Here is a 26,671-nt window from a genome sequence, read left to right as displayed (position 1 = left end):
AATGTAACATTTGCGTACACCATTGTTTATTCCTGTGTTCACATTTCGTTCAATAAATTTAGTCATATTAACAATCAATGAAGTTAATGTCAAATTATTAAATACAAAGAAAGGGAAATATCTTATTCAATACATGTATGTTTTCCTACCCTTACAATTTATTTAAATTAAGTTCATAAAATGTCTTACTTTATAAAAAAAAAACTTGATTATATCAATTAATATCATAGTTCACATTGAAAATTAAAATTTGTTTCTCAGTTAATTTCTTAGAGTGTGATTTGTTCCACCTTAAGGAAAAAAAAAAACTTTTGGTAACAAGTGCTTACACAAAACTGAATAAAGTAATGTGTCTTGCAGAGATATAAGTAGATTGATATGAAAGTCAATGGTGTGGTGTAGTGTGGCATGGAAGTGTGGGCAGTGAGTCTGAATCACTTCATGCCTACACCACTGCTACTTGCTACTACAGTACTACTATGGTAGACCAGGGATTGCCATCTATGACCACATTAATTGAAAATTCAGAGTTTGGTCCTCACTCCTTACTGTCCAAGCAAGTGGAAAATATAGTAAGATTTTTGGCACTTTTTAATGTTTTATCATGATTGGCTCCAGCATAAGGTCCTCTCACTCCATGCCAAATGCCATCACCAAATATGGTTTCTTAATATGCTCAATGTCAACCCTTGATCATCTACACCAACTTTTGTCAATATCATAATACTAAACTACCAACATTCACTTCCTTCTCCACCTTCCAGCTCTTTCATTTGTTTGGTCAAAATAACAGAGAAAACAAACACCATACACATTAATGGGTTATTGCTGAGTTATATAAGGAAAAAGATTCAATATTTAAATTCAGGAAAAGACAAATGCTATGGTAAGTTTTGCAATAGTTTTAGTCAAAAAAGCCTCTTTTTTTCTCTGTCCAAACCCCGAACATATATCTAACTCTAACCTTTTTGCCTGAAAATTTGCATTTTCAGCATAAAAAGTTGTGATGCTCTTGAATCATATCCATATTACCTTAAAAAAATCAAATGTTTTCACACCATCAATTGTGTGTTTCCAACTTATTCTTATGAGTGATATTAGTCAACAATAGCATCCACCAGACATTGAATGGTCTTTTGGGTTATAAAAAGCTTTGAACTTTCACAACCATCTCTCTGCCTCTCTGTCTCTCTCTCTCTTGTATATATATTATATAAATCTAACGGTTGAGACCATGCAAAGATAAGGTTGGAGCTATGGGTCCCACCAAGGCCGAAAATAAAAAAGGCAAACCATGGAATCAATAAATTCATATATGACAAGGGACAAGAAGAGCAATAACAACAGCACACCCTTTATCAGTTTATGACATGTTTTTTATGAATTAAAAATTTACTAAAAGTACAGAACTTATTAAGTAAGAAACATTAAAAAATGGATAAAATAATTTTACAGTTTATAAGGTTAAATTAACTGATAGAAGTTGTTTTAATGATCTTGAATTCTGTCATGGATGCTCGTGATTTTGTGACTTATTAAAGTGGTTCTATCTAATCTCTTATTTAAAGAAAAAAAAATGTATTGATAATATTTGTGATGACATCATGTTCCACTGGTATAATCTAATGTAAGGAAAGTGCAGCATCAGGTCAACCCAGTTGTGGTTTTTGTTTTGTCCCTCCAAATGGTCAAAAGTCAAAAGCATGAAGTTTCCAAGATCACTCCTAAGGCGTTCACATTCACACACCCACAATCCTTAGGAACTGGAAGCCATTGCATTGAATAGGGCGGTTAAATCCGCGGTTGACAGCTAACCTTCATGTGGAAATAGCGTTCCTTTCACACTTGCATTCTTGTTTTTCTCCTTTTCACGGGCTCTCTCATCTTTTCATTTTGCTTCACCATCATCATCTTTCATCTGCACCACTTTCCAGAACTTCAACTTGTTACTTATTTACTACCCTCTCTCTCTCTCTCTCTCTAGCTTCTGTGTTCTTCACCAGTTCTCTCTTCATGGGGTGCTGCTTGAGTGCCAAGATCAAAGCAGAGAGCCCTCCACGCAACGGTAATCAACATTCTTGCATGTGTTGCTTTTAGCCTTCTCCGCCTCCCCCTTTGCTTCAACTTTTTGGGTTGATCAGCTTGTTTGGATTCCTTTAGAGTTTGATTGACTTAACTAACTGTTGTCTTTGTATTTTTGCTGTTCTTTTTGATAAAATATGGTTTGTGGGCACTTTGAAACGTGGATGATAGTTTTGGCAGCTTCATGTGTGGAAGAGGAAAACAATTTTCGGACATTTTTGTCTGTTTTTGAAGTATGATTCACAAATCACAACACAAGGGGAGACTTGCTTTAATTGGTTTTTTGTGCTTGCTGGGTAGTTTTGCTGTCATGTAGGATTTGGTGAAGGCTGCAAGAGTAGATGAAAATAAACAGTAACTGGAACCGTATAGTTGGTTTCTTACAAAGGATTGTGGAAATAGTAAAAAAAAATGAATTTTTGATTTTTTTAATTTTGGAGCATTGGATGAGCAAATCCTCTTGTCAGGATTTTCCCACTGTCTTCGATTTAACTTGCTTTGTTTCAGTTGTTAAGATGAAATCTAGGGCGAGAATTAGAGTTTAAAATCTTCAACCCTTGTCGTGCTTAGTGAAATAAGTTTATGTAGCTTCTGAAGTGTTGGATGTTTTAATGCTCTAACCAAACAGTGCAGTGTATAATTGGTAGGAAAATTGTTGTCTTCTCCATGTTTGTTTGTTACTAGATTTGAATGTTTATTTATGGTCTGAAAAATGGACCCTGTTTTTGTTTTGACATGGGCAGGTTTGAGCTCAAAGGATGGTAACACAGAAGAGGATGGCTTAAGTGGCAAGATCTCCACTCCCTCCGTGCCTCCAACTCCACGGACAGAGGGTGAGATCTTGAAGTCTTCAAATATGAAGAGCTTCACCTTTGGTGAGCTAAAAATTGCTACAAGAAACTTTCGTCCGGATAGTGTGGTGGGTGAAGGAGGGTTTGGTTGTGTTTTTAAGGGGTGGATTGATGAGCAGTCACTTGCACCAGTTAGACCAGGGACTGGATTGGTCATTGCTGTGAAGAGGCTAAACCAAGAAGGTCTGCAGGGACACAGTGAATGGTTGGTGAGTGTCACTTAGTAGGGCTTATTTGTAATTTGGAACTTTGCTTGAAGCCTCAGAATTTAAGATACAGTTTTAATGCTCTGGGAAATACCAAATTAGTTTGATGGAATTCCTCCTTTGGATACATGTAGCAAACATTAATATTTTAGATGATTTTCTTGGTTTGCAATTAATTAGCCTTGTGCTATAGACAGAAATCAACTACCTGGGGCAGCTGCATCATCCTAATCTTGTGAAACTGATTGGTTACTGCTTAGAGGATGACCAAAGGCTTTTGGTGTATGAGTTTTTGACCAAGGGAAGTTTGGATAACCATTTATTTAGGAGTAAGTTATTGATTTCTCTCCTTTGTGTGACATTGTTTAGTCCTTAAACACCTCAATCTCTCAACAATGTACTATTTTTTGGGACAGGAGCTTCTTATTTTCAACCACTTTCTTGGAACATCCGAATGAAGGTTGCTCTTGATGCTGCTAAGGGTCTTGCATATCTTCATAGCGATGAAGCAAAAGTGATATATCGAGACTTCAAAGCTTCAAATATCCTGCTTGATTCAGTAAGCAAATCTCATTGAACTTATATTTTACTAATCATAATACTCTCTTTTCCAACATTCGTTTTTGTTGATGACAGAATTACAACGCAAAACTTTCTGATTTTGGCTTGGCAAAGGATGGACCAGCAGGTGATAAAAGCCATGTCTCTACAAGGGTAATGGGCACATATGGCTATGCTGCTCCTGAATATATTGCCACAGGTTGGTCAGCTTATGAGCACTTTAATTGGTCATACAAACTTCTTTACATATAATATAATCCTGTCTTCTAAATTATTGTGCACCAATCATGTAATAGATTACAAGAAAGAAGAAACCTTTATTTGTTCTTTTCCAAACGATGGTGGAGCTTTTTAACTTCTTTTTTCCCCTTCATTAGCAAACAAAATTTTCCCACTGCCGCACATTTGATCTCCCAATCACATCTTGCAATTTACTACTGGACTAGAATTTGGGCCTAGAGGTTCTATTCTATGCCTCTAGGCTCTTTGAATTTTTGGTAACATCTATCATCAGTTGACTGATTAGAAAATGATATACCATCAAATTTTTTAGTGCAAGTCATGTCCTAAAAGCAATTAACTTGTTCACAAACTAGCAGGGTGAAATTGGCTATGGCATTTTGCTATGCTAACTGAAATTCAGAGATCTCCCAAAGATACACTGTACAATCCATTCACTTTCATAAACACAGACTTCTGTGCCTAAAAGGCATGAACAAATAAGGTATGGCACAAGGTCACGTGGATATGATGTGATATGAACACAAGAATTTTTAAAAACATAGTGCACAATGCGACCAGTATACAAGGTATGCTAATAGTATTAATTGAAATAAAGCACAAATCTTAACTCAAAAGATAGAATTGACTGAAAGATGAGCTTACATCTAATGATAATCTCATCTGTGTTCCTACAGAAGTTTAAAACAAGTAAAAATATTATAAAAAGCAGTTAGAAGCTGTAAAAATTTCCATAAATTGTCTCACAATTAACTATGACATTAACATGATTATTATTTTGAAGTATTCAAAGTGCTTTGAAGTATTAGGGTTGAGTCCACTTCTTGTCATTTTGAAGTACTCAAACTGCAGGTAGAAGTTTTCTGACTTCTAAGTGTCCACAAAAATTGTCTGACGAATACCATCCCACATGACTATGCCATGACCTCTATTCTTATTTCGAAGTATTCAAAGTGTTTTGAAGTATCAAAGTCGTATCCCAGTACTTGTCATTTTTTAAGCATTCAAAATGCAGTTACAAGTAATCTAACTTCTGAGTATCCATAAAGTGTATGACATGAGTGTACTATGAACAAAATTATTATTTTGAAGTATCAGAATTGACTCCCCGCTCTTGTCTCTTTCTTGTTTTCCAAATACAGTTAGAAGTATTCTAAGTGTCTAAGTGTCCAAAAAATACATATCTAACATGAGTATTCCATGAACAGAATTATTATATTCAAAGTATCTTATGATTACGTCTCCCATATGAGATGAACAGGGTTATTATTTTGAAGTCTCCATGCTACATGTTAGAAATTGAAGTTTGAGTTTGAGTTTCACATCGAGTAGAAATTAGAAAGTTGAAACAATAGAAGGAAAAAGATCCACAAACATATCGTCTTAAGGTTTTGAATTGAAAGTGGTATCATAATCTCTTATGAGTTTGGTATGACTCATTGATGTCAAATCTCCCTGAAAGTTTGCTTAAATAATCTTTTCTATAAACACTTGGAGAGAGAAAAATTAGAAGAAATAATGAAATAAATTTCAAAAAACTAAAATTAGTTAATGTATAAATTAACTTGTAAAAGTTTTCTTATACTATTTTCTTGAAAAACTATTTTTTGTAGTTTATAAAAGAATTTATTTCAGCTTTTCTTATTCTACAAAAATATATTCAAACAGATCCTAAGTCATCACTAGAACACCATGCATAATCAAACAATGCATTTGAAGTCTCTTAAAGTGTTTAATTAGAATCAAAGCTGAGTCCTTGGTCTTGTCTTTTTGTGAAGGTCACTTGACAAAGAAGAGTGATGTATACAGTTTTGGGGTTGTTCTGCTTGAAATTATGTCTGGCAAACGTGCTCTTGACAGCAACAGGCCAGGTGGGGAGCACAATCTAATTGAATGGGCCAAACCATACCTCAGCAACAAACGTAGGATCTTCCAAGTCATGGATGCTCGCATTGAAGGCCAATACTCTATGCGCACTGCTATGAAAGTATCCAACCTTGCCATTCAATGTCTCTCTGTGGAACCAAGATTTAGACCAAAAATGGATGAAGTGGTGAGAACATTGGAGGAACTTCAGGATTCTGGTGATAAAGCTGTTGCAGGGGTGGGAAGCTATCATTATCAAACTGTGAGAAGGAGTGGTCATAGCTCAAGCAGCAGTGGCTACAGACTACATAGAGGTAAACAACATGAAACAACAAAGAAGTGAAAGTGAATGTTGTTTTCATGTTATCTGATTTTGCTCGAGTTGGTAATTGTATGTATGTATATCATGATGAACTTAAACTTGTCTTAAGATTTCTGATTATTGTACAGTTGTTGATTCAGTAATAATATTAAAATTTTCACATTGGTGTTTTTTTAAGCATGGTATTGATATGGAATATTCATGGCTGCAATGCACTTTCAAGGATATGAACAAACATAATATCTCCTCTCAAAGTGGTTCCATATCCAAATTTTATAACATGTATTATAAAATTATGATATCATATCATCATAATATGTATAGTTATCTATTATTATTGAATCATAACTAATTCATTAAAATTTTGCTCTTTCAGAATAATGTTGAACATAATCTTATAAGGAAACATATGAGTATGTTCAACCATTTCTTAAGAACAAAATTAAATAATTCAATTATCATAAAATTATAAACAAAACAGTAAAATATTACTATTTTTTCTAAAAAAAGTGACTTTTAACTTAGAATTTACTGTAACAAGTATATAAAGTTTTTCCAAAGTAAAATGGTTTTTCTGTTTGATGAAATATACTCATTACTATTGAACACTTTAATTTTCTTAAAATAATTTATAGCAAAAATAAATAAATAAAATTTAATTAGGTTTTAAAGGTCATTTGGATTGAAAAAAAATTGTTAAGAGATTTTTTTAAATAATTTCAATAACCTATAATAGAAGAGAGAAAAGGGAATGATTCAAACATGAAAATATAATCAATGTATGTTTTTTAATTGTTGAATAAATGTTATACAGAAAAAAAAAATATTAATGACATTCACGTTCAATAATAATAATAATAATAAGTTTTTAGTTTTTTATATAAATAAAAAAGATTAAAATGAAAAGTAATTACCATATATGAATTATTTACATGGGAGGAATTTGTAACAATGAAGAAAAAGAGAAAGACTAAGGGAAGAGTAAAAAAAAGGAGAAATGAAGAAACAAAATGTAAGTCTCACACCTTTCATTTTCTTCGTAAAAATTGAAAAAAAAAGCTAAAAATATTAAAAAAAATTATCACGCATTTAATATAATTTATTTCCCTTTAATTTGTATACAAAATCACTCTAAAAAAGGCATAATTGATTATATATATTTATAAAAATAAATAATTATCAACTTCTATTGTATTTAAAAAAAATCTCCCTTTTACCTCTTTATTTAACCAAATATATTTATTTTATTCTATTTCTCATTTGTTTTGGCCTTCTTTTCTATCCTTACGCTTTTTTTTTCTTTTTCTTTTCCTCCCATACCAAACAAAAATTCAACTTTTTATTCTTCTCATTCTCACACATTACCTATTATAATTTCAATACATATTATAGCATCAATAACAAATAAAACGAACTTAAATAACAAAAAAAAAAACAAGGTAAAATATAAGTCCAAAATTCAAAGTAACTCTATAAGATTTTTTGTCAAGAAAATAGTTTTTTATAAAAAAATAATCATTCCTAAACAATACTCGAAAACAATGGTTGGAAAAGGTTTTTGTTTTGTGTTTGTTTTATCATTATAATTTTAATTATTATTTTAAAAAAAAAACAGAAAGTAAGGGTTTAAGGTTGAATAAGGTTTTAAGTGAAACTATTTTTTTGTTCTTCTCTTTCCTTCTTCATTTTACGAGTTTTCATTATCTTCCTCTCATCTCATGCCAAAGCAAAGACTGAAAGAAGAGAAGGAAGATTGAACTACACTCCAATCCAATGCTGGCGCTAATTCAGAATTGCTCCATGCCACTCGCACGTGCGGTGCGACCTCCATCTCGCACGCAGGTGCAACCTTATTTAACGTCCAAGGTGTGTGCATCCTTGTCCCCACGTACGGACTCCCAGTCTCAGGCTCTCCTTGGTTTGTCCGAGAAGGAGCTGCAACAGCTTGCCCTTAACTTCGGTCAGGTAAATTTATCATCTTTTTTCAATTTAATTGGACCAAAACGTAAAAGACAATGAAATGTAATTTTAATTTCTCATTTTTTGGTTCATTTTTTGCAGGAAGCCTACAGGGGCAAGCAGCTTCATCATTTCTTATACCAGAGGAAGATTAGAGAAATTAAGGGTTTCACTCAGTGTGGGTTTATTTATTGATTTTACTATTTTTTGTATTTATTTTTTATTCATTCCCTTTTGTATATATTTTGGTCTCTTTTCATGTTTTTTTAGACTTAACATTTCATTATGGTGTGTTATGGTTTTCTTGCATTGCAGTGCCTCAGGGTTTTAGGAATACCCTTGAAGATGCTGGATGGAAGGTGGGGCGGTCTCCTATTTTCGAAACTGTAACTGCAGCTGATGGAACTGTTAAGGTAAGGAGTGTAATCATAATTGAACAAAACATTTTAAATTGCGGTTGTGGTTTCGTTTTTATATATTTTGATGGTTTCTTGTTGTTTTAGTGGTCATTTTATGTTTCAAGATGTCCACTTGATAATGAAATGCTGGTTTTGTGGTCTAGCTCTGAATTGTTTTGACAGTAGCTTTTTTTTTTTCTTTTGATGATGTATTATACTTGGTACTTGCAAAAGTAGGATATTGACATGCTCTTTGAGGAATTTGATTATGGGGTTTCTCTTGGCTTCTTACACTTTTTCGGGTTGGCTTGGCATTTGATTTTGCAGTTGTTGTTAAAGTTGGAGGACAATAGATTGATTGAAACTGTTGGCATTCCAGTTATGGGTGATACAGGTTTGAGTCGCCTCACGGCATGTGTCTCATCACAGGTGTTTCACTGGTTCCTAAATAATTAAATAATTAGCTGGTGTTTTCCCTCTTTCCGGGGGTATTTGTACAGTTGATCTGGAACCTAATTTTTGTTTATGTGATAATTAAGTGCTGATGTTTCCATTATGTTGTTATTGCCATCTGTTGTTTGGATATTAGGTTGGTTGCCCTTTACGCTGCTCTTTTTGTGCCACTGGAAAAGGGGGGTTTTCAAGGAATCTTCAGAGACATGAAATCGTTGAACAGGTTTGTGTCATATCCATCCATGTTTGTCCGTTAAAGCAGTTTGATGTTAGATTACCTGCATGGTTGATGAGATAGTCAGATAGAATCCTAGGGCTTCTGTGATTAATTTAAAGAGATTGTACAAGAGAAGAGAAGGTAAAAAGAATGTATCAAGTAAAGATAAGAGGCTTTTGTTTAGGGTTGTTAATGTTCTGAAACAAGCTTCACTTGGTTTTCTGGAAGACAGGGATTAAGTTATCTTATGTGAACAGGTCTTGGCCATTGAGGAGGTCTTCAAGCATAGGGTGTCAAATGTAGTGTTCATGGGAATGGGTGAACCAATGTTAAATCTGAAAGCAGTACTTGAGGCACACCGTTGCTTGAATAAGGTGAATAAATATATGTCGCATTATTTCCTTCGAAAGGCTTACTTGAAATTGTAAGTTGTAACAATGTTCTACGAGATTGAGAGATCAAACTTTCATGTATTTATTTAATAATATATTTTATGAAGACTCCACATATGAATGCATATGCAATTTATCTTCAATACAAGTGCAAATTTATATACATAAATTGCTCTCTCCTTCAAAACGTCAAGAAATCACACTGTCTGCATAATGTTTGTCCTTGTTGCACTTTCTATATTTCATTGTATTGTGATAAAGTATTATTATAAGTTTTTCTTTTAAGTATGCTTTAACGTGTTTCTTTTAGGATGTGCAAATTGGGCAAAGAATGATAACCATCTCCACTGTGGGTGTTCCAAACACAATAAAGAGACTTGCTTCTCAAAAACTTCAATCTACCTTAGCTGTGAGGTAATTACCTTTGATATGAATAAAATATCGACTTGCCATTAATTTGACTCTTCATGCTAAGCTAGATGTCATGTAGCAAAATGGCATTTGTACCAGTATTCAGATCTTTAGGTTGCCAGCCAGACACTGTAATTGGCTCCCTTTATGATTATAATTTGCTGCAGTCTTTTCTTTTGGCTGATAGGTGAAAGTGATGTGTCAGGTTCATTGAGACAAAACAGATATAAATTACCTCATGTCCTTGGTTAAGAAATTTTTCGTTCTGCATCTTGAATTTTCATATTATCAGGTGTTAGTCAATGCAACTTCGTAACATCCTCAAAGTTGGGGATAAAATTTGAACTTTCATCAGTCTATGTATGTATCTTTCATTCCATTATTTCATAATTTTCTCCAGAAACTAATTTTGCAGCAGCTCAACCACAGGCATTACTAGAATGTTGCAAATGCACTTTCTATTAAGTTAGTTGAAGATATAAACTTTAAAATGGCATTTCTCTTTTTATCATTTTCTTTTTTTTCTAGAATGCTCCGGATTGCTAAACTGATATCTTCCCCACCTGCTTTAAAAAAAAAAACAAAAGAACTTGTTGTCAGTTATTTTGGATTTGTGGCCAGAGTATAGCATTATTTTGTGCTTGTGTATAATTTCAGGTAGCCTTTTAATGGATTCTTTTTTATGCACGTATTATATATATTCTATTATGTGAATTTGCTTTTGTGTTTTGTATCAGCCTACATGCTCCTAATCAGAAACTTAGGGAGACAATTGTTCCCAGTGCAAAATCCTACCCGCTGGATGCACTTATGCTAGACTGCAGAGAATACTTTCAGCAAACTAGTAGGCGGGTTTCCTTTGAATATGCACTTTTAGGTATTGAAAGTTCTAATACATACTATTTACTTCTCTTATAAAAAGATTGGTGTAATCCTTATAATACATTCTTGGCCTTATGTTCGAGTAGCTGGAGTCAATGACTCGGTAGACCATGCAGCAGAACTTGCTGAGTTACTCCATGGAGCAGGCAGTGGATATCATGTCAACTTGATACCTTTCAATCCAATAGAAGACTCTGAGTATAAGCGTCCTTCCAAGAGAGCAGTATGATAATTTTCTTGTCTTTTGTTCATTTTAACACACAATTTAGTTCTTGGCATGAGTCATCTTCGTAATTTTGGTTGTTTAATCTAAAAATCATAATTGGTTAGGTGCTAGCATTTTCTGGTGCTTTGGAGGCCGCTAAAATAACTGTTAGTGTACGGCATACAAGAGGTTTGGATGCAAATGCAGCTTGTGGTCAGCTACGAAACAAGTTCCAGAAAACTCCTTTGGTCACCGACCCATTGATCTTGCAGTAAGCTGTTGATTGCACAATGTCTCTTTCTTGGCTTTGATGTTACCAACATACCTGTAAGTCATAAAGCAACAAGTTTGCAGTAAGCAGTTGGTGAGAGGGTTGATGAGTCAAAGATGAGCATAATATCTATTATTACTTGTTATGAATGATAAAGGTGTTTACTGTTGCTGCATCAGTTGGCAATTTTGCTGGATCAAGTAGAGCTTGGACATTAGTATTGTTGGAGTCTATGGCATCTATATGGACTACACTAAGAGCAACAAGTTAAGAAACAGCAGAGGGTTATGCCTAAAAGGCAAGAGGGAGATTTTCCTACGTGTTTCACTTCTTATTGCTGTAAAATGCACTTTCCTATAAGAAAATAACATTTAAAACTACTATTTATCTTGGTTTGAATTGTATTTGTAAATGAGATTGTTTAAATGACAATCAGTTTTAATATCTTAGCAATTGTTTTATTGGCTTTCTCAGATGTACAATGTTGAAAATTCTTGTGCACATATTCTTGTCATTCACTTGTTCAATTTGAACAAGTTGTTAGACTTACTTGGAAATGATAATAATAACATAGTAAAAGAAAACTGTATGAGCCCTTTTTGTTCCAATAAACACTTAGGAAATGCCTTATAGTAAAAGTTTCTGCCTTTAGTAAAATATTTTTTCCTTGAAAAAATTGTGGCAGTAAGACGGATCAAAACTTTTTGTTTGTGTTCCATTGAAATATATTAAGTATAGATTTGTTTTAGGATTTTTTGTTCCAATAAACACTTAGAAAGTACCTTAAATTATTTTTTATTTCATTGCACTGGAAAGAAATATACTATATTAATTATTTATAGCAGAAGTTTTTTTTTTCTTTTTAGGATTTAGGGTTTACTTCTCTTTTGAAGTGTCTAATGTCAAAGTGATAAAATATATAACAAGATTTTTGTTGCCCTTTAAGACTTGTTATTTACAAACTTCAAAAGGAAATACTTACTCAGAAGAAAATTTGTTGGAGAGATATTTAAGATTAGGAAAAATTATCATATATGAGAAAACAAATTGTTGACTATACCAACTACTTAAAAAAAACTAATTTCTAATTTTCAACCTAACAAATTAAATCTGAAGTTAAAATCTCATATTTAAAATATATATTAATCATTATAAACCTTTTTCTTACCTCTATACTATTGTAGTCTCCAATATATAGTATTAATAAATATTTTTTCTAGATAATTAAAATTTATAATACAAACATTTAAATATGTAAAGTGTATTTAAAATTTAAGATAAAGATGTTGTATATTTTATTTTTTAAATGAAAAATAGGTCGCAAAACATTTAGTTTTGTATGATTACTTGGTGAATGCTTGTTTTAAATAACACCTTTGGATTTCATGAGAGTATATTGACGTTTAAAAATGTGATCAGTTTGATACATCCAAGGGTTGAAATTAATTCTGGAGAGAGGTGTAAAGCAGAGAGGTTTGGTGGGTTATTAGAGTAGAGATTGTCTACAGCAACATAAATAGCCAAACAGGGGTTTTGATTAGGGTTACCTTCGCAAATCGGAAATCGGAAATCGGAAATTGCAAAGAAGAGAAGGCGCAGTCAAATTCTTCGTTCAAACTCAGTTTGGATTTTTCTTTTCGTTATCGGAAATGGCATTGACACTGCAAGGCTGCAAGCATTGATCACTCAGTAATACAATTCCTCTTTCTCATTTAATTTATTTTCTATCGAACTCAATTGATTATACTGTTTTGCGAAGTGTTAAGATTTAGGTATTTTGTTGGAATTGAAACCTCTCTCTGGTATTTTACATGCTCAAACTCTGCATATTTTCTTAAAATAGCTTCTAATTTATGTATGCACAAAAACTCCTTGCTTTGCATTTTACTGTTTTGAAGAAATTGATACACTCATACACAATTGTTGTGCATATAAATTATAAATGCCGTAAAATCTGTTCTAGCCTCATTGAGTTTACCCCCAAACACAATAAATGCTAGTAATCCACTGCACTGCATAATAAACACCTTGACCTAGATGATCACTAGGTTGAGTTTTATGACATTGGGGATATCCTCTTCTCCTTATCTAGAATTTCCCAATAAATGAAATTTTCTTTTGTGATGTTCTCCTCACTTTTACTGGTGTGACACTGGAAGGTGGAGTCTAGCATACATGTTTACCAATGACCAGAGGCAAAAAGAACGAACAGGGAGATATGGAACTTCCAGAGTGGAATTCCTTCAGGTTCTTCTTCCCTTCTCTCATTTTCAACTATAAGATAACAATGAAAACACTTAATTTGCAAGCAATGATGTACCGTTAAATTGTTTGTTTTGTGATGATTCTTTTGGACCTTAGATGGATATTCGATAATGTTTGTTTCAGGAATTGGTGACTCAGTTTCAGAACACATCTGCAGAAGAAACAAGAGAGAAGATTTTGGCAAATTTGGCCAACTTTGCCTATGATCCTTACAACTACAACTTCTTGCGTCAGGTAGGACCTTTTAGTTTGCTTTCCAGAAAATAAAACTGCACGACGTTAACTAAATGCACTTGCATAATTTTGCAGCTCAACGTTTTGGAACTTTTCATTGACTGCTTGACGGAACCCAATGAAAAGCTTGTAGAATTTGGCATGGGAGGGATTTGCAATTCTTGTGTTGGTAATTCTAGTGACGGTATCTTTAGTGATATCATTATTTCTGCTTATCTAATTGTTTATCTTATTGACAAAAATTTCAATTTTTGTGTAGATCCTGCCAATTCCGCAATTGTAACTAAGTTTGGTGGGATACCTCCTATAATTCACTGTTTATCAAGTCCAGTTAGGAACACTGTAAGAATAAGTGCTTGCTTTTTTTACATTGTTGCGCTTTGTTGGCTTCTAAGATGCAGACCTTGTAGCTCGTAGGTCAAGGGGGATTGCTAAAACATTAACATCCAGATTTTCAAAATTTCCTCCCTTAAGTTTACAGGTTTTTTTTACTACATCACTAAATGTATTTTATTTTACGCGTGAAAATAATTTTTGATTTTTCATATGAAATTTAATTATTTGAAACATGCACTTTTTCAACTTATTAGAACAATATGTTATAAACTACTTATTATGATAAATGTTTTTTTTTTGTTTGCATTTGCGGAGTAATGTTCCTTATATTGGGCTGTACATTTACAATTTGGTACATTAACGATGCATCTACTGATGTTTTAGGTAAATTATACACTTGGGGCACTTTATTATATCTGTAACGAATTTAACAAGGAGGAGATTTTAAAGCCCGAAGTTATTGACATCATTAGAAGGTACGCAGCTGCCGAAGATGTTAGTGTGAGTTTCAGTAATCTGGCTAAAGCTTTTCTAGACAAACATCTATCAGGGAACGAGTGAGAGACATAATTTAAACTTTGTTGCTCACAATTTACACTACCTTCTACAATTAAGTATGTAATGTTATTCAAACTATGAGTCTTGTCTTACACAGATGAAAACAATTGTTTTTAGGGCGTCCTCCGAGTATGTGTGCAAATAAACACAATTATTCTCTTGGTCTGAGTTGAATTTGAATAATGGTATCATTGTATATTCGGATGGTGGTGTAGAATTTAAGAAATGAACATGATTTCAGAATAGGAATTTTCTCTGAAAACCCTATAGCCACACAAGTATTCCTTTGGTCTGGGTTTGATTTTCAGTACTAGTATGACTGCATGTTCTGATGGTGTTAAAAATCGTGCTACGCCACAAGTCATGTGAACACACCAAGCCATCAATGATCAGCCAATTCTGTTTTCGATAAGCATGTTATAGGTTTTAGAGAATTTCTTTCTCCTGTACTTTTGTATCCAGATGTGATTGAATTAGGAATGTAAATAAAATATACAAGTTTGACTTCTTGGATGTATAATCTAGCCAATCTATTTAGATGTGTATTATAAAATTTTATATTGTTATCATATAAGTCCATAAAAAAACTGAAGTACACAATCTTCATTATGAAAGTCTTCTAAAAAACAATCTTAATAGTTATTACACTATTATGTTATCTATTAAATTTACAAGTTTTTTTTATAGCAAAATGGACTTTTGAAACATTAAAATCTCATCTATGATTAATCATACATAAAACTCTGTTATGGGTGAGGGCACGATCCTATTTTTGTTTAAAGTTATAATAATTAGTGGTTTTTTTTTATAGTTACTAAGTAAGAAAATTATTAATATATTGAAACATAGAATAAAAAACATGTAAGATATTATAATAAAAATATAGAATAAAGAATTTTTTTTTGCATGTTTTATATAAGGTATAAATCTATTGAATTATTAACCGATAAGGTTTTATCTTTCATTAAAAATAATTATCGTAAAAATAAAACTTTTTTACACTTTAAATATGTTATTAATGAATTTTATCATTTTATTATCTTTTTATTGTCTTTTATGTTATTTTGTGGGAGTTAATTCTATCAAAATAAATCTATTTTACTTTCAGTAATTCCCTTCTTTTAATCTTGTTTTTTTCACAAGTAATCAACAATTCATGAAGTAAAATATAGACAAACAAAATTATATTATATGTCTTACAATGTTAAAAATCATAATCCACATTTTCTTTTTCTTTTTATTATTATTATATTTATATTTTTACAAAGAAGAAATAAAAAATCAAATGATAAGAAGAGTAACAACTAAATAAATGATAAAAATAATGTAGATATGAAGAAAAAAAAAGTTTCATATGCTAAGAATGGTTTCATGTTTAGTAAACTATTTTGTTCCACGGTTAACAAAATACTCAATTGATAAAATTGATAATTGTTTTTTTACAAATGACATTATATCAATATTAATATTAAAAATAAAATAAAATAGTAATTTTCAATTAATTATTTAGTAAATAGTTAAAAAATATTTAAATATTCAAAATAAAATATTAATAAAGATAAAATAGAAATAAATTAAAAAAACAAATAGTTATAATAGAAAATTTCCTTTGTATATATAGGTATATATGTCTTATATGTTAAAAAATATAATTAATTTAATTATTTATACGTCTAAAATTAATTATTCTAATTTTTTGAATTGATAGTTGTCCGTTGTAAATTAAAATACACGTTTAGAAATAGTATATTCAAAACTTACACTTCACAATGTTGATAATGAAGTTTTGACCGATTATGTAAAAGTATACATGAAAAAAGAAAGATAAAAAGTTTAGTATATATTCAATTATAAATAAATTTCGTGATATAACCAATTATGGAAAATCTCAAATTTATGTCATAATAAATTTAGATAAAAGGTTAAACATATATTTATTGGATAATTTTATTTTTTTTATAGTTGGTCCCTATAAATTATTCTTAGTTCCCTCATTGTTATTAAATTAAAAAAAAAAAACAATCGAAATCGTATTTATGAAAACAATTTCTGTATAAGAAAATTATCTTTTCATATACAATTTATCCATTTTTATATTCTTCAAAATTTTACCTATTTCATTGAATTATTTATTTATAAAAGTCTACGTTGAATTATAATAAAGGATAATATTGATTTCTCTAAAATAAAATATTAGTTAACTGAAGTAAGTATTGATGCTAAAAAATAACTAGTAAGTCTTATCCATAATTCTTTTTAAATGATATTAACTTAAGAAGAACATCTCATACTCTCATTTTCCAAATATGGTTAATGTTATAAGTGTAGCTAAAGATTCATTTATAATAATTATATAAATACCTTGATGTTATTTTTCTTCCAAAGTTAATTTCATATCACCTTAAAATTTTAAATATTAATCTAAAATAATTATTTTGAGTCAACGTGATTGACAGAAACATATATATGAAAAGGTTGAATTATAAATTTAAAATGCAATTTATATATATTAAAATACACTTATCATAAAATATAATTACGTAAGATACACATTTAGGTGAAAGGCTTTTCTTTCAGGGGCTTTTACGTCATTTTGTTTAGGGCGGTCGCGTGCATTGGATAGTAAGGGTGGAGACGCAGGTAGCGTGACACAGTTCCCAAAACAAAAGACTCAACAGTTTTGGGCGCGACGTGGTTCATTTGCTTTCTCTCCCTCTCATCTCCGAAGAAGAATGCGACGCAGAGGAAGCGCTTCTCAGCGGAAGAGGCAACCCTCAACTTCAGGTATTCAACGATCTTCTCATCACGTACACACATTTTTCTAATTCTTCCGTTCCAACTTCTAATCCACGTACCAATTGGAACGTTTGTATGCTCTGTTTCGGTTTTCTTTTGTTTTTCACTTTTTTTGTAGTTGTTCTTGGTTTTCCCCTAATTTTTCAAGTTTAGAATTACTTGGTTTGGTGTTAACTGAGAGTGTAAACCTCCATTTCAGTACCTGTAAGTGTATAACTTTGTCACACTAGTCCTCCAAACTGAGGAAATTTTAAAAACGTTCCTGAAAAAGCAATCTGTCAATCACATTGGTCCAAATTCAAAATAAAAATGACCAGTGATGATATTATTACATGTTTAAGGATCAAAATGATAGTAAGTGTTTGAAAATTTAGATGAAACAACTAGAAATTAAGGAACTTATTTTGGATTTTTCTTAGTTTCAGCGACTAATGTAACAACATATTACACTTTTAGGGACTAATGTGATAGGGTGTCACACTTTCATATGCTTGGGTCGCTCTCCAGACTCGTTTTCTTAGGGGAATTAAAGCAACAAGTTAATAGGAGAGGCGTAATTTTCTTAACTTTCTACTAATCGTGAAAATCGATGCTCTAATCTTAATGGTACAAATTTTAGTTTTACACCAATTGATGGTAACAGGATATTCTTTTGAGTATTTCCCCTCAATTTTGCAGAAGATCAAACTGGAGCCCAACAAAACTCAGAAGATGGAAACAAATTTCAATCACCTAGTGATAATGGTTTGATAAAATCATGTCCAACAACTATTAGAAAAATTATTTTACTCATGAGTGATCAATGTTTATACTGAATTTCAGGAGCACTGACCGAAATATCTCGAGAGGCTGTTGGAAAGCTTCTGCGCCGTGCTAATAAAGTTGGCACTTCCCGGAAAAAGAAGACAGTGGGTCCCTCTAATTTGTTATTTTTACTTGTCTTAATTTGTGCTGTGCAATTCTTTTGATGACTTAATTATCTGATTTGACTTTATTCTTAGGTGTTTTAATGTTTAAATCAAAGTATGAGTGTCTAAATTCCTAAAGCAGCATGTTATTCTTCCGATATTCTTATAGGCTGAGTTTGAGCCAGAACAAAATGGAACCCAAGTCTTGGATCCAATGCTTCAATCAAAGACGTCAGAGGTTGGACATTGTAGTAGAAATTCCTTGGGAAATGCTTCTGCTGGGGAGAAATGTAGTAGTTCAGTTCAGGAGTACTTCGATAACAAGGAAGAGCTGGATGACTCAGATTGGGAAGATGGTGTAGTTGCCAGGGATGATCATCCTGTAACAATTGAATTGAATCTGACCCCTAATAAAACCGTACAGAAACAAGTTCGACGAGCTTCTGTGGAGGATAAGGTTAATTGCTGTAGCATTGAACTTGTCTTGGCTTTAATATAAAATAGCTTTTAGCTACTTTGCAAAAGTAATTTGTAAAATTCTTCAGGAGTTGGCTGAACTTGTACACAGGGTTCATTTGCTTTCTTTACTCGCTCGAGGAAGATTAATAGACAATGCTTGTGATGATCCTCTTATTCAGGTTGACTCTTGTTAATTTTTAATATTTTGAATGGATAATTTATATTAGCATTTCTTTTATATGCTACATTTGTGTCATCAAGCTTTTGCTTCCTTAACACCACTTGTTTGTGGTAATCCATAACTCAATTATTGTATCAGATATTACTTTTTTTGTTATACTTTTTGAAACAGTTGTTAATATAGGAATTTCGTTACAACATGTTTGCATTTATATGTATACCTTAAGCCACTTCGTCAATTTTGATTGAGTTTACTTATTCCTAATTCTATTTTATAATGTTTGATGGAAATTTATTTTGGAGAACATTTTTTAAGTGAAACAATTTAAAACTTGTTTGCTCACCAAAATTGCTTGTCAAGTTGTGCATTTCTTGATAATGGCAGGCTTCTTTGCTTTCTCTACTACCAGCACACTTGCTCCAGCTGTCAAATGTTAAAAAACTCACTTCAAAAGCTCTATATCCTTTAATATCATGGGTATGGTTTCATTAGTATACACATACTATTTTGTTACATTTAATGTGCAGTTTTGTATAAATTCATGCTACATCATTTGTTATATCTTGTTTGATCCTTGTGTGAAACACATGCAGTTCCACGATAATTTCCATGTTAAAAACTGTATGAATAGAGAAGCTTCACCATGCTTTGGTTTGGCCTCAGCTTTAGAATCACAAGAGGGCAGTCCTGAAGAGGTAGATCTATTTTTATTATGGCTTTGTTAAGATGTCTGGGATTTGGTAGGAATATGGCTAAAATACTGCTTATTTATATCTTGCACTCTCGATCTAGTACTTGGGCAATCCTGCAATCCTGCACTCTCGATCTAGTACTTTTGGAGCGATTTATGCTCAGTTGTTCTCTAATATGGTATCAAAGCCTCTTCAATATCAATGTTGGGCTATCTGTAGATGTTCAGCTCCACAAACTTTAGGCTCTAGATGTCCAATCTTGAGGGGTTGTGTCCTAAGATATCCCATATTGATTAGGAATATGGTCAATACTTTTTATAAGGCTGGATAATCCTTCTTCCTTGAGCTAACTTTTGGAAACAAGTTTGGCCCAGTCCATTTTTAATAGCATTTTTGTTAATATACTTCACTAGATTTTGAGTTTGTCTTTTAATAAAGCTTCCATTCGCTGTAGTATGATTACCCAGGCATATAACAAATGCTCTAGTTCCAAAGTTGGAACTTGAAAGTGCAGGATATGTTACTACTAATTCTTTCATTACTTGAAAGAAAGGATTTTATGGTCTTTTAATGACTCTCTTCATCTGCTTATAATTCACTAACATAAATCAGTAGTAAAATAAAGTTTATTAAGAGAGACTGGGTTGGTTCTGTTATCTTATATACTTTATATAATTTCTTAGTGCTTGGCAGAACATTTACTGGGGCAAGGATTTTTTTTTTTAAATTGCAGATTGCAGCATTATCAGTGGCTCTATTAAGAGCTTTAAATCTTACAGCCAGGTATTGCAGCACATAACAGAATATCTTTCTATCATTCCTCAATTACTTTTTATATTGCTGATTGGAAAAAATTGTACATTAAATACTTTAAGTGCAACATTAAGCTAGTATTTTCTATTTGATAGAAAAACACCCTGATGTTACATATTTATATTGGTTTCCAACTGCTGCTGATGCATTCCCTGATTCATGAATCATCCACTCCAAAATGCTTTCATATCTTTAACCACCTGCAGGATGTGGTTTCTATTATTTGGGCTGGGAATGGTAATATACAAACAGTGACGGTGCATGTATTGAATCTAGAAAAGGAAAGATAACAATAATAACGTAGCAATTACTCTATTTTGACCTTCATGGTATAGAATGAAGTTCTGATTCAAAGTATATAGGCAAGTCAGAAGTGTGCCTTTAAATAATTGGTAGAATGAAATATGTTAAAACAAAAGATGTTAGAGTATCAATACTATTGCCATGAACAGGTGGCAGTAACAAAATTTATTCAATTTTTATGACTCATGGACTTCTGAGCATATGTGCTGTTAAATTTCTTATCAAAGGCATATTTCAGGTTTGTGTCCGTTTTGGATGTTTCCCCTCTTAAAGCGTTTCAAGTTGCAAGTGGATCTAGTTGCGGGATATTTAAAACTTCTACACCAATGGTATCTAAGCGAAAAGTGGATTTTAAATCACCTCAAGAATCATTATCTTGTAGTGAGAGAGAGAATGTCTGTGAAAGTTCTCTTGTCCATTCACAGAAAAGTAAGAAATGTCGTGTGACAAAGCACATGGATCAGTCTAGAGATCCTCCTATTGTTGAAGTAAGAAATGATAGTGTTGCAAACTCGAAAGCTTCTGAGACACAAGATAGTAACCTGGAATCGTCTCTCACCAACAAATCTCGTAAATCAAAGAGGAAAGGAGATCTTGAATTTGATATGCAGTTGGAAATGGCTCTTTCTGCTACAGCCGTTGAATCTCAGGACAAGTCAGGTGCAAATCCTGACTCTTCCTGTTTTTCTTCTCCATCCAAAAGAGTGAAAAGGGTTACAGGTGAAGAATCATCAACCTCCTCCCAAGTAATTTCTACAGCAATTGGATCAATGAAAGTAGGATCTCCTCTGTATTGGGCAGAAGTATATTGCAGTGAAGAAAATTTGACAGGAAAGTGGGTGCATGTTGATGCTGTCAATTTGATTATTGATGGAGAGGACAAGGTTGAAGCCATGGTAGCTGCATGCAAAAAATCTTTGAGATATGTTGTTGCCTTTGCTGGGCAAGGGGCCAAAGATGTGACCCGCAGGTTTGACATTTTCTCCATATATGTTAAGTATGGCACAGTTAAGCTTTTTTAGCTTTTATATTATTACTTGCTTTATTATTTGGTTTTGGAAATTTCAAATATTCTTAGAAATTAAGAATGAATTATTTGTGTTTGTTGGAGATCAAACAGAAATTCTCACTGAATACTTCTTGGATACTAACAGAAGGACAATTGATGACAAGTTTTGCAATGAACAAGCAATGTGGGATCAGTTATTGTAATCGAGATTATAATATACTATATTTTTTATTAATTCTCACTCGAGTGAGAGGAATAGATGGGGAAATCCTGTTCACTAAAGTATCCATGTTTCATTTGGTCACATGCACAATGATACGAAAAACCAAAATTCTCCCTTAGACATTGGAGGCATTAAATTAAAGTTTAATAACTTGAGCTGTTGAATGGGTTTCTAAAAGTAGGAAAGGAAACATGGTGTCAAGATGTAAGTGGATGCCTCATTATCTCTAGCATAAGTATTAGAGTTGATAGTAACTATTACTTCAGCAGCAGTCAAACTTAGCTCTAAAGTAAATAAGAATAAGAATTATTCACTTGAAACTATCGTAGTAAATGTCTGGGTACATAGGTTGTCAGCATTATGAAAAATGGAACAGCCTAATTGAATATGTTAGGAGGGGAGATATTTTTATAATTTTACCTTGTTAGAGTAAAAAATTTAGAGGGAAGAGGATGGGAAATCAGGGGGCCAAAATCCCACCCTTCCCTTTTTCAACACAAGTTCATGATTACTTATAAGTAGCTTTTCATAAGGCTTGAGACAGCTCTACAGAAAGTTACTTCTCATGATGGCCTGAAAATGCTACTACATGTTGACATGTCAGGTATTGTATGAAGTGGTACAAGATAGCTTCACATCGAGTCAATTCAACATGGTGGGATCTCGTGTTGGCACCATTGAGAGACTTGGAGTCTGGGGCAACTGGAGGTGTGAATAATTTAAGAAAAAGCCAAAGCATTTCCAAGCAATCCAATACTATGGATTCTTTTGTCCCTACTAGGAGCTCTATTGAGGATATTGAGTTGGAAACTAGAGCATTAACTGAACCTCTTCCTACCAATCAGCAGGTAGGTTAAAAGTAATAGGAAACATGATGCTTAATATTGTAGATGGCGATATATATCTTGACATTTTATCGCTTTGCAGGCCTACAAAAGTCATCCACTTTATGCCTTAGAAAAATGGCTTACGAAGTATCAAGTACTTCATCCAAAGGGTCCAATACTGGGCTTTTGTTCAGGTCACTCAGTTTATCCTAGGACTTGTGTGCAAACAGTTAAGACAAAAGAGAGGTGGCTGCGAGAAGGGCTTCAAGTTAAACCCAATGAACATCCTGTGAAGGTATCAACTGGCTGAGTATGTTAGTGTTTTTTCCTGATTCTGTTGTATTCTTTCACTTTAATTAATGTAATTTATTGTTTACCCAAAAAATTCCCATCAGGAGCTTCAACGTTCCATAAAGCCTCAAAAGGTACAAGATTCTGAAGCTGATGACTATGGCTGCAGTGACTCTATGGACAAAATTAAACTTTATGGGAAGTGGCAACTGGAACCGTTAAATTTGCCTCATGCTGTGAATGGGATAGTTCCCAGGGTAATGTCTCTAACTTTCTGGGTGTTGTTTAAATATTGGAAAGAGCATGGATCTGTATGATAACGTGTGTATGAAAAATTGTTTGCAAAGTAATCAATTATTTACCACATGATTTGCACACTGGATCATTGCAAAACAATTGTTGGTTTGACATTTTAAGATCATGTCAAGCAGATTTTGTCACCCCAACTATACATTCCTACTGTTCTAGTGTATGACTGTTCTAATGAAGACTTTTTGTTCTTAGTTACCGTCTTATGTAGAATCTGAGGGGACAATGTAAAAACCACAATCATATTAAAATCCCCACATGTTCTGTGACCGGGAGGAGTCTTTCAAATAGTCATTTTTTTCTACTTTAAATGAATGGAAGCAGTAGGGAGAAAGACCTTTTAGGCTTAAATTTAAGAGAATGAAATTGATAGAGCTTGAATACAATTGCTTGCGTTAGTTGCTGCACCAGTGTTAATAGACATTCACATGAACTAACTGGAAAGTGCAAGAGCATATTTACTTGTTTTTGTTGAGATAATTAATGTTTTCATATTAATAACAGTTATATTTTCTATTTTACATCCAGAATGAACGAGGTCAAGTAGATGTTTGGTCTGAGAAATGTCTTCCACCAGGGACCGTACACTTAAGGTTTCCAAAAGCCTTTTCTGTTGCCAAGAGACTTGAAATTGATTATGCGCCAGCTATGGTTGGTTTTGAATTTAAAAACGGTCGTTCATATCCTGTCTTTGATGGTATTGTTGTGTGTTCCGAGTTCAAGGATGTACTGCTAGAGGTACCGTATTTTCATCTTTCTTGCTGAATAAATATAATTGTTCCAAATAAACTAAACTTTTGACTTGTGAAGCTAGTATATCATCTGCTTTATTGCTCTCAATATATCTGTTGATTTAAGTTGATAAACTTTGCTTTGTCACGTATGATAGCATTGGTGGGGTAAGTTTTCTGTGGCTAGCAGTTTATTATTAAGGATATTCTTGATTCTAGGAGTTGTTTAGCCTCTTTTTCTTTAGATTTATTTCTTAAAAAGAGAACTTGCTTCTTCTTCCCTCATGTAAATTTTGGTGAGTTTTTCTGGTTTTTTTATAACAGTTATGATTTATGCTAATAACTTCGTTTTACTACTTTCCCTAGGCTTATGCAGAGGAAGAAGAAAGGCGACAAGCTGAAGAAAAGAAAAGGGATGAAAAACAGGCTCTTAGTCGGTGGTACCAACTTCTTTCTTCTATTGTAACTCGTCAGAGGTTAAATAATCGTTATATTAGTAACAGTTTGTCTTCAGAGATGCCAACTGGTGGCCAATGTATAAATAATGAGTCGAGTGCCACAGTTGGTGATAGCTATGACAAGAATCACAACGTAAAACAACAGGTGGACCAGTGTGATACCAGTCTTGGTGCATCATTAAGCACTCCAGTAAAAGATCATGAGCATATGTTTCTGAAAGAGTTCGAGAGCTTTGACAGGGAAACCTCTCTATTGACAAAGCGATGTCAGTGTGGATTTACAGTCCAAGTGGAAGAATTATAATATTCATTAGAGAAAAAAACTTTCTGGTTAGATCTTAATTCTGTGTCTATGGAGCTACAATCAGTGCAGGACATTTTTTTCCCCTTCAGTTTTGTAGTTTTTGGAACCCATGTCGTTTAATTAGTGACTTGGGATTGGATTGGGTTAACAATTTGGCTGTAAGATATAAATATTATGCATATCTTTCTTCAAACCTTTGTATATTCAACAAGAATTTTACAGCTCCAAACTAGATTATTTACATGTGGCGAAAACTCTAAGATGAGTTGTACAGTCTGAAATTGATTCGAGCCCAAACACGAGGTTTCCTTTAAATTACACTAGTCCCATCGAACCTTTCTGTAGAATCCAAGTGGCTTTTTTACCCATGGCATGCTCCTTAACTTAGAACCTTAATACTAAACTATCCAGTTGGTGGTTGTGTATCCTCCAAATGTGATTCAATAAGAATCAAACTTAGATGGAGGCTAAGATATATTTAACATTGATTGACTCTGTCTTATGAAACTTTCCATCAAATCTTAACTGCAATAAAGAGCACGAGCATCAAAATAGTCAAACACCTCCTTAATGGCTAATGTATACAAAATTAGTCATTATTGCACCTTTAAAAACTTACCAACACAACCAAGACTGGCATCTTCTAAGTATCAGTATAGAGAAAATAAATTATGTGCTAATAGTATAAAATAATGATAGTCCAATAAAAAGTTTAATGTAAATAAACTAAATTTGTAATAATAACTTTAAAACATAAATCAACACTAATTTAATTAATTGAGAATATAAAAGTGATTATATTTGATCTATTATACTTCTAAATATATACCAACTAGTAGGTTGACCCGTGCAATGCACGTGACTTTTTCGAAATTTTTATATTTAAATATTAATATTAAAAATAATAAATTTATTTAGATATATATTAATTATTAATTTGATGAAATGAAATTAAATATATTGCAATAGTATAAATTTATATAATTTTAGTATATTAATGAATTTAAATAATGTAACATAATTAAAAATTCATGAATATATTTTGGCCATAATAAATACATTACAATATCAATACAATAAAATATTTTGAACAAATAGATTATTATATAAACAATTATCTAATACTATGTATCCATTTTGAAGTCCTCTCATTTTGAAGTCCTCTTCACCAACCTCATGCTATCTTCAACCTGTAATTTAATCTGCAAAAAAACTCTCCAAAAAATCTTTGCAATTAAAAAATAGAATAAACTCTCCAAAAAATGTTTACAATTAAAAAATAGAATTCAGGAGATTATACCAAGTACAATTATTACAAAAAAACTCTCAGTAAATGTGTGTTTCTTCAAGAAACAGATTGTAGGCAAAATCATATTAAATTATGAATTCACCTTTTATGATCTAAATTAAATTAAAATGTAATGTAATATAATACAACTAAAACATAATGAAATACTATTATATAAATAACTAAAGATCTTAAAAACCATACAACAATAATAAACATATATACATCATCATGTTTCTATATAAAAAAAAAGCAACAATTAATACTTGAATGACTAATTAATAATAGACAATATACAAAGAATAAAACGAATATAAGCATTCTCTAATATTAACACAAAATATATATAATAAAAAATATGATAAAAGAT

The 26,671-nt window shown here is 32.3% G+C and overlaps 4 protein-coding genes across 5 annotated transcripts; all 4 read left to right on the top strand.

The window, feature by feature from the left end:
- Positions 1-1,570: 1,570 nt before the first annotated feature.
- LOC137826612 (receptor-like cytoplasmic kinase 176) lies at positions 1,571-6,288 on the top strand. The gene is made up of 6 exons (XM_068632643.2): positions 1,571-2,065; positions 2,826-3,142; positions 3,333-3,468; positions 3,556-3,698; positions 3,776-3,899; positions 5,719-6,288. Exons 1-6 carry the CDS (start codon positions 2,014-2,016, stop codon positions 6,147-6,149), a joined length of 1,203 nt encoding a protein of 400 aa, XP_068488744.1. The 5' UTR covers positions 1,571-2,013; the 3' UTR covers positions 6,150-6,288.
- Positions 6,289-7,420: 1,132 nt separating this feature from the next.
- Positions 7,421-11,765, top strand: LOC137826614 (Radical SAM superfamily protein). Its single transcript, XM_068632645.2, has 10 exons — positions 7,421-8,093; positions 8,190-8,265; positions 8,403-8,500; positions 8,813-8,914; positions 9,075-9,161; positions 9,413-9,529; positions 9,858-9,961; positions 10,696-10,835; positions 10,927-11,063; positions 11,171-11,765. Exons 1-10 carry the CDS (start codon positions 7,902-7,904, stop codon positions 11,318-11,320), a joined length of 1,203 nt encoding a protein of 400 aa, XP_068488746.2. The 5' UTR covers positions 7,421-7,901; the 3' UTR covers positions 11,321-11,765.
- Positions 11,766-12,705: 940 nt separating this feature from the next.
- Positions 12,706-15,222, top strand: LOC137826298 (ARM repeat superfamily protein). Of its 2 annotated transcripts, XM_068632217.2 has the most exons (7): positions 12,706-13,005; positions 13,476-13,563; positions 13,705-13,815; positions 13,891-13,984; positions 14,075-14,157; positions 14,226-14,296; positions 14,536-15,222. In XM_068632217.2, exons 2-6 carry the CDS (start codon positions 13,492-13,494, stop codon positions 14,256-14,258), a joined length of 393 nt encoding a protein of 130 aa, XP_068488318.1. In that variant the 5' UTR covers positions 12,706-13,005; positions 13,476-13,491; the 3' UTR covers positions 14,259-14,296; positions 14,536-15,222. The 2 variants fall into 2 exon arrangements, with proteins under 2 accessions (XP_068488318.1, XP_068488317.1); XM_068632216.2 differs by lacking the exon at positions 14,226-14,296 and having other exon boundaries at positions 12,710-13,005.
- Positions 15,223-17,247: 2,025 nt separating this feature from the next.
- Positions 17,248-25,242, top strand: RAD4 (DNA repair protein Rad4 family). Its single transcript, XM_068631684.2, has 14 exons — positions 17,248-17,493; positions 18,184-18,249; positions 18,328-18,413; positions 18,583-18,870; positions 18,959-19,051; positions 19,438-19,530; positions 19,647-19,748; positions 20,479-20,528; positions 21,100-21,831; positions 22,698-22,941; positions 23,021-23,215; positions 23,316-23,468; positions 24,049-24,258; positions 24,618-25,242. The coding sequence occupies exons 1-14, from the start codon at positions 17,442-17,444 to the stop codon at positions 25,011-25,013; spliced, it is 2,760 nt and encodes a 919-aa protein (XP_068487785.1). The 5' UTR covers positions 17,248-17,441; the 3' UTR covers positions 25,014-25,242.
- The last annotated feature ends 1,429 nt before the right edge of the window (positions 25,243-26,671 follow it).

The sequence above is a fragment of the Phaseolus vulgaris genome, chromosome 8, assembly GCF_051622355.1.
Source record: "Phaseolus vulgaris cultivar YP4 chromosome 8, ASM5162235v1, whole genome shotgun sequence".
In the NCBI taxonomy this organism is placed as follows: Eukaryota; Viridiplantae; Streptophyta; class Magnoliopsida; order Fabales; family Fabaceae; genus Phaseolus; species Phaseolus vulgaris.
This window is presented reverse-complemented; position numbering and strand designations above follow the sequence as displayed.

Bases quoted from the DNA above. Each gene is read 5' to 3' on its own strand.
- LOC137826612 (XM_068632643.2), top strand. From the start codon at position 2,014: ATGGGGTGCTGCTTGAGTGCCAAGATCAAAGCAGAGAGCCCTCCACGC. The intron at 3,469-3,555 runs GTAAGTTATTGA...TTTTTGGGACAG, and splicing joins GGATAACCATTTATTTAGGA to GAGCTTCTTATTTTCAACCA. The intron at 3,900-5,718 runs GTTGGTCAGCTT...CTTTTTGTGAAG, and splicing joins TCCTGAATATATTGCCACAG to GTCACTTGACAAAGAAGAGT.
- RAD4 (XM_068631684.2), top strand. From the start codon at position 17,442: ATGCGACGCAGAGGAAGCGCTTCTCAGCGGAAGAGGCAACCCTCAACT. The intron at 17,494-18,183 runs GTATTCAACGAT...TCAATTTTGCAG, and splicing joins GAGGCAACCCTCAACTTCAG to AAGATCAAACTGGAGCCCAA. The intron at 18,871-18,958 runs GTTAATTGCTGT...AAAATTCTTCAG, and splicing joins GAGCTTCTGTGGAGGATAAG to GAGTTGGCTGAACTTGTACA.
- LOC137826298 (XM_068632216.2), top strand. From the start codon at position 13,492: ATGTTTACCAATGACCAGAGGCAAAAAGAACGAACAGGGAGATATGGA. The intron at 13,564-13,704 runs GTTCTTCTTCCC...TGTTTGTTTCAG, and splicing joins CCAGAGTGGAATTCCTTCAG to GAATTGGTGACTCAGTTTCA. The intron at 13,985-14,074 runs GTAATTCTAGTG...ATTTTTGTGTAG, and splicing joins GATTTGCAATTCTTGTGTTG to ATCCTGCCAATTCCGCAATT.
- LOC137826614 (XM_068632645.2), top strand. From the start codon at position 7,902: ATGCTGGCGCTAATTCAGAATTGCTCCATGCCACTCGCACGTGCGGTG. The intron at 10,836-10,926 runs GTATTGAAAGTT...ATGTTCGAGTAG, and splicing joins CTTTGAATATGCACTTTTAG to CTGGAGTCAATGACTCGGTA. The intron at 11,064-11,170 runs GTATGATAATTT...ATAATTGGTTAG, and splicing joins AGCGTCCTTCCAAGAGAGCA to GTGCTAGCATTTTCTGGTGC.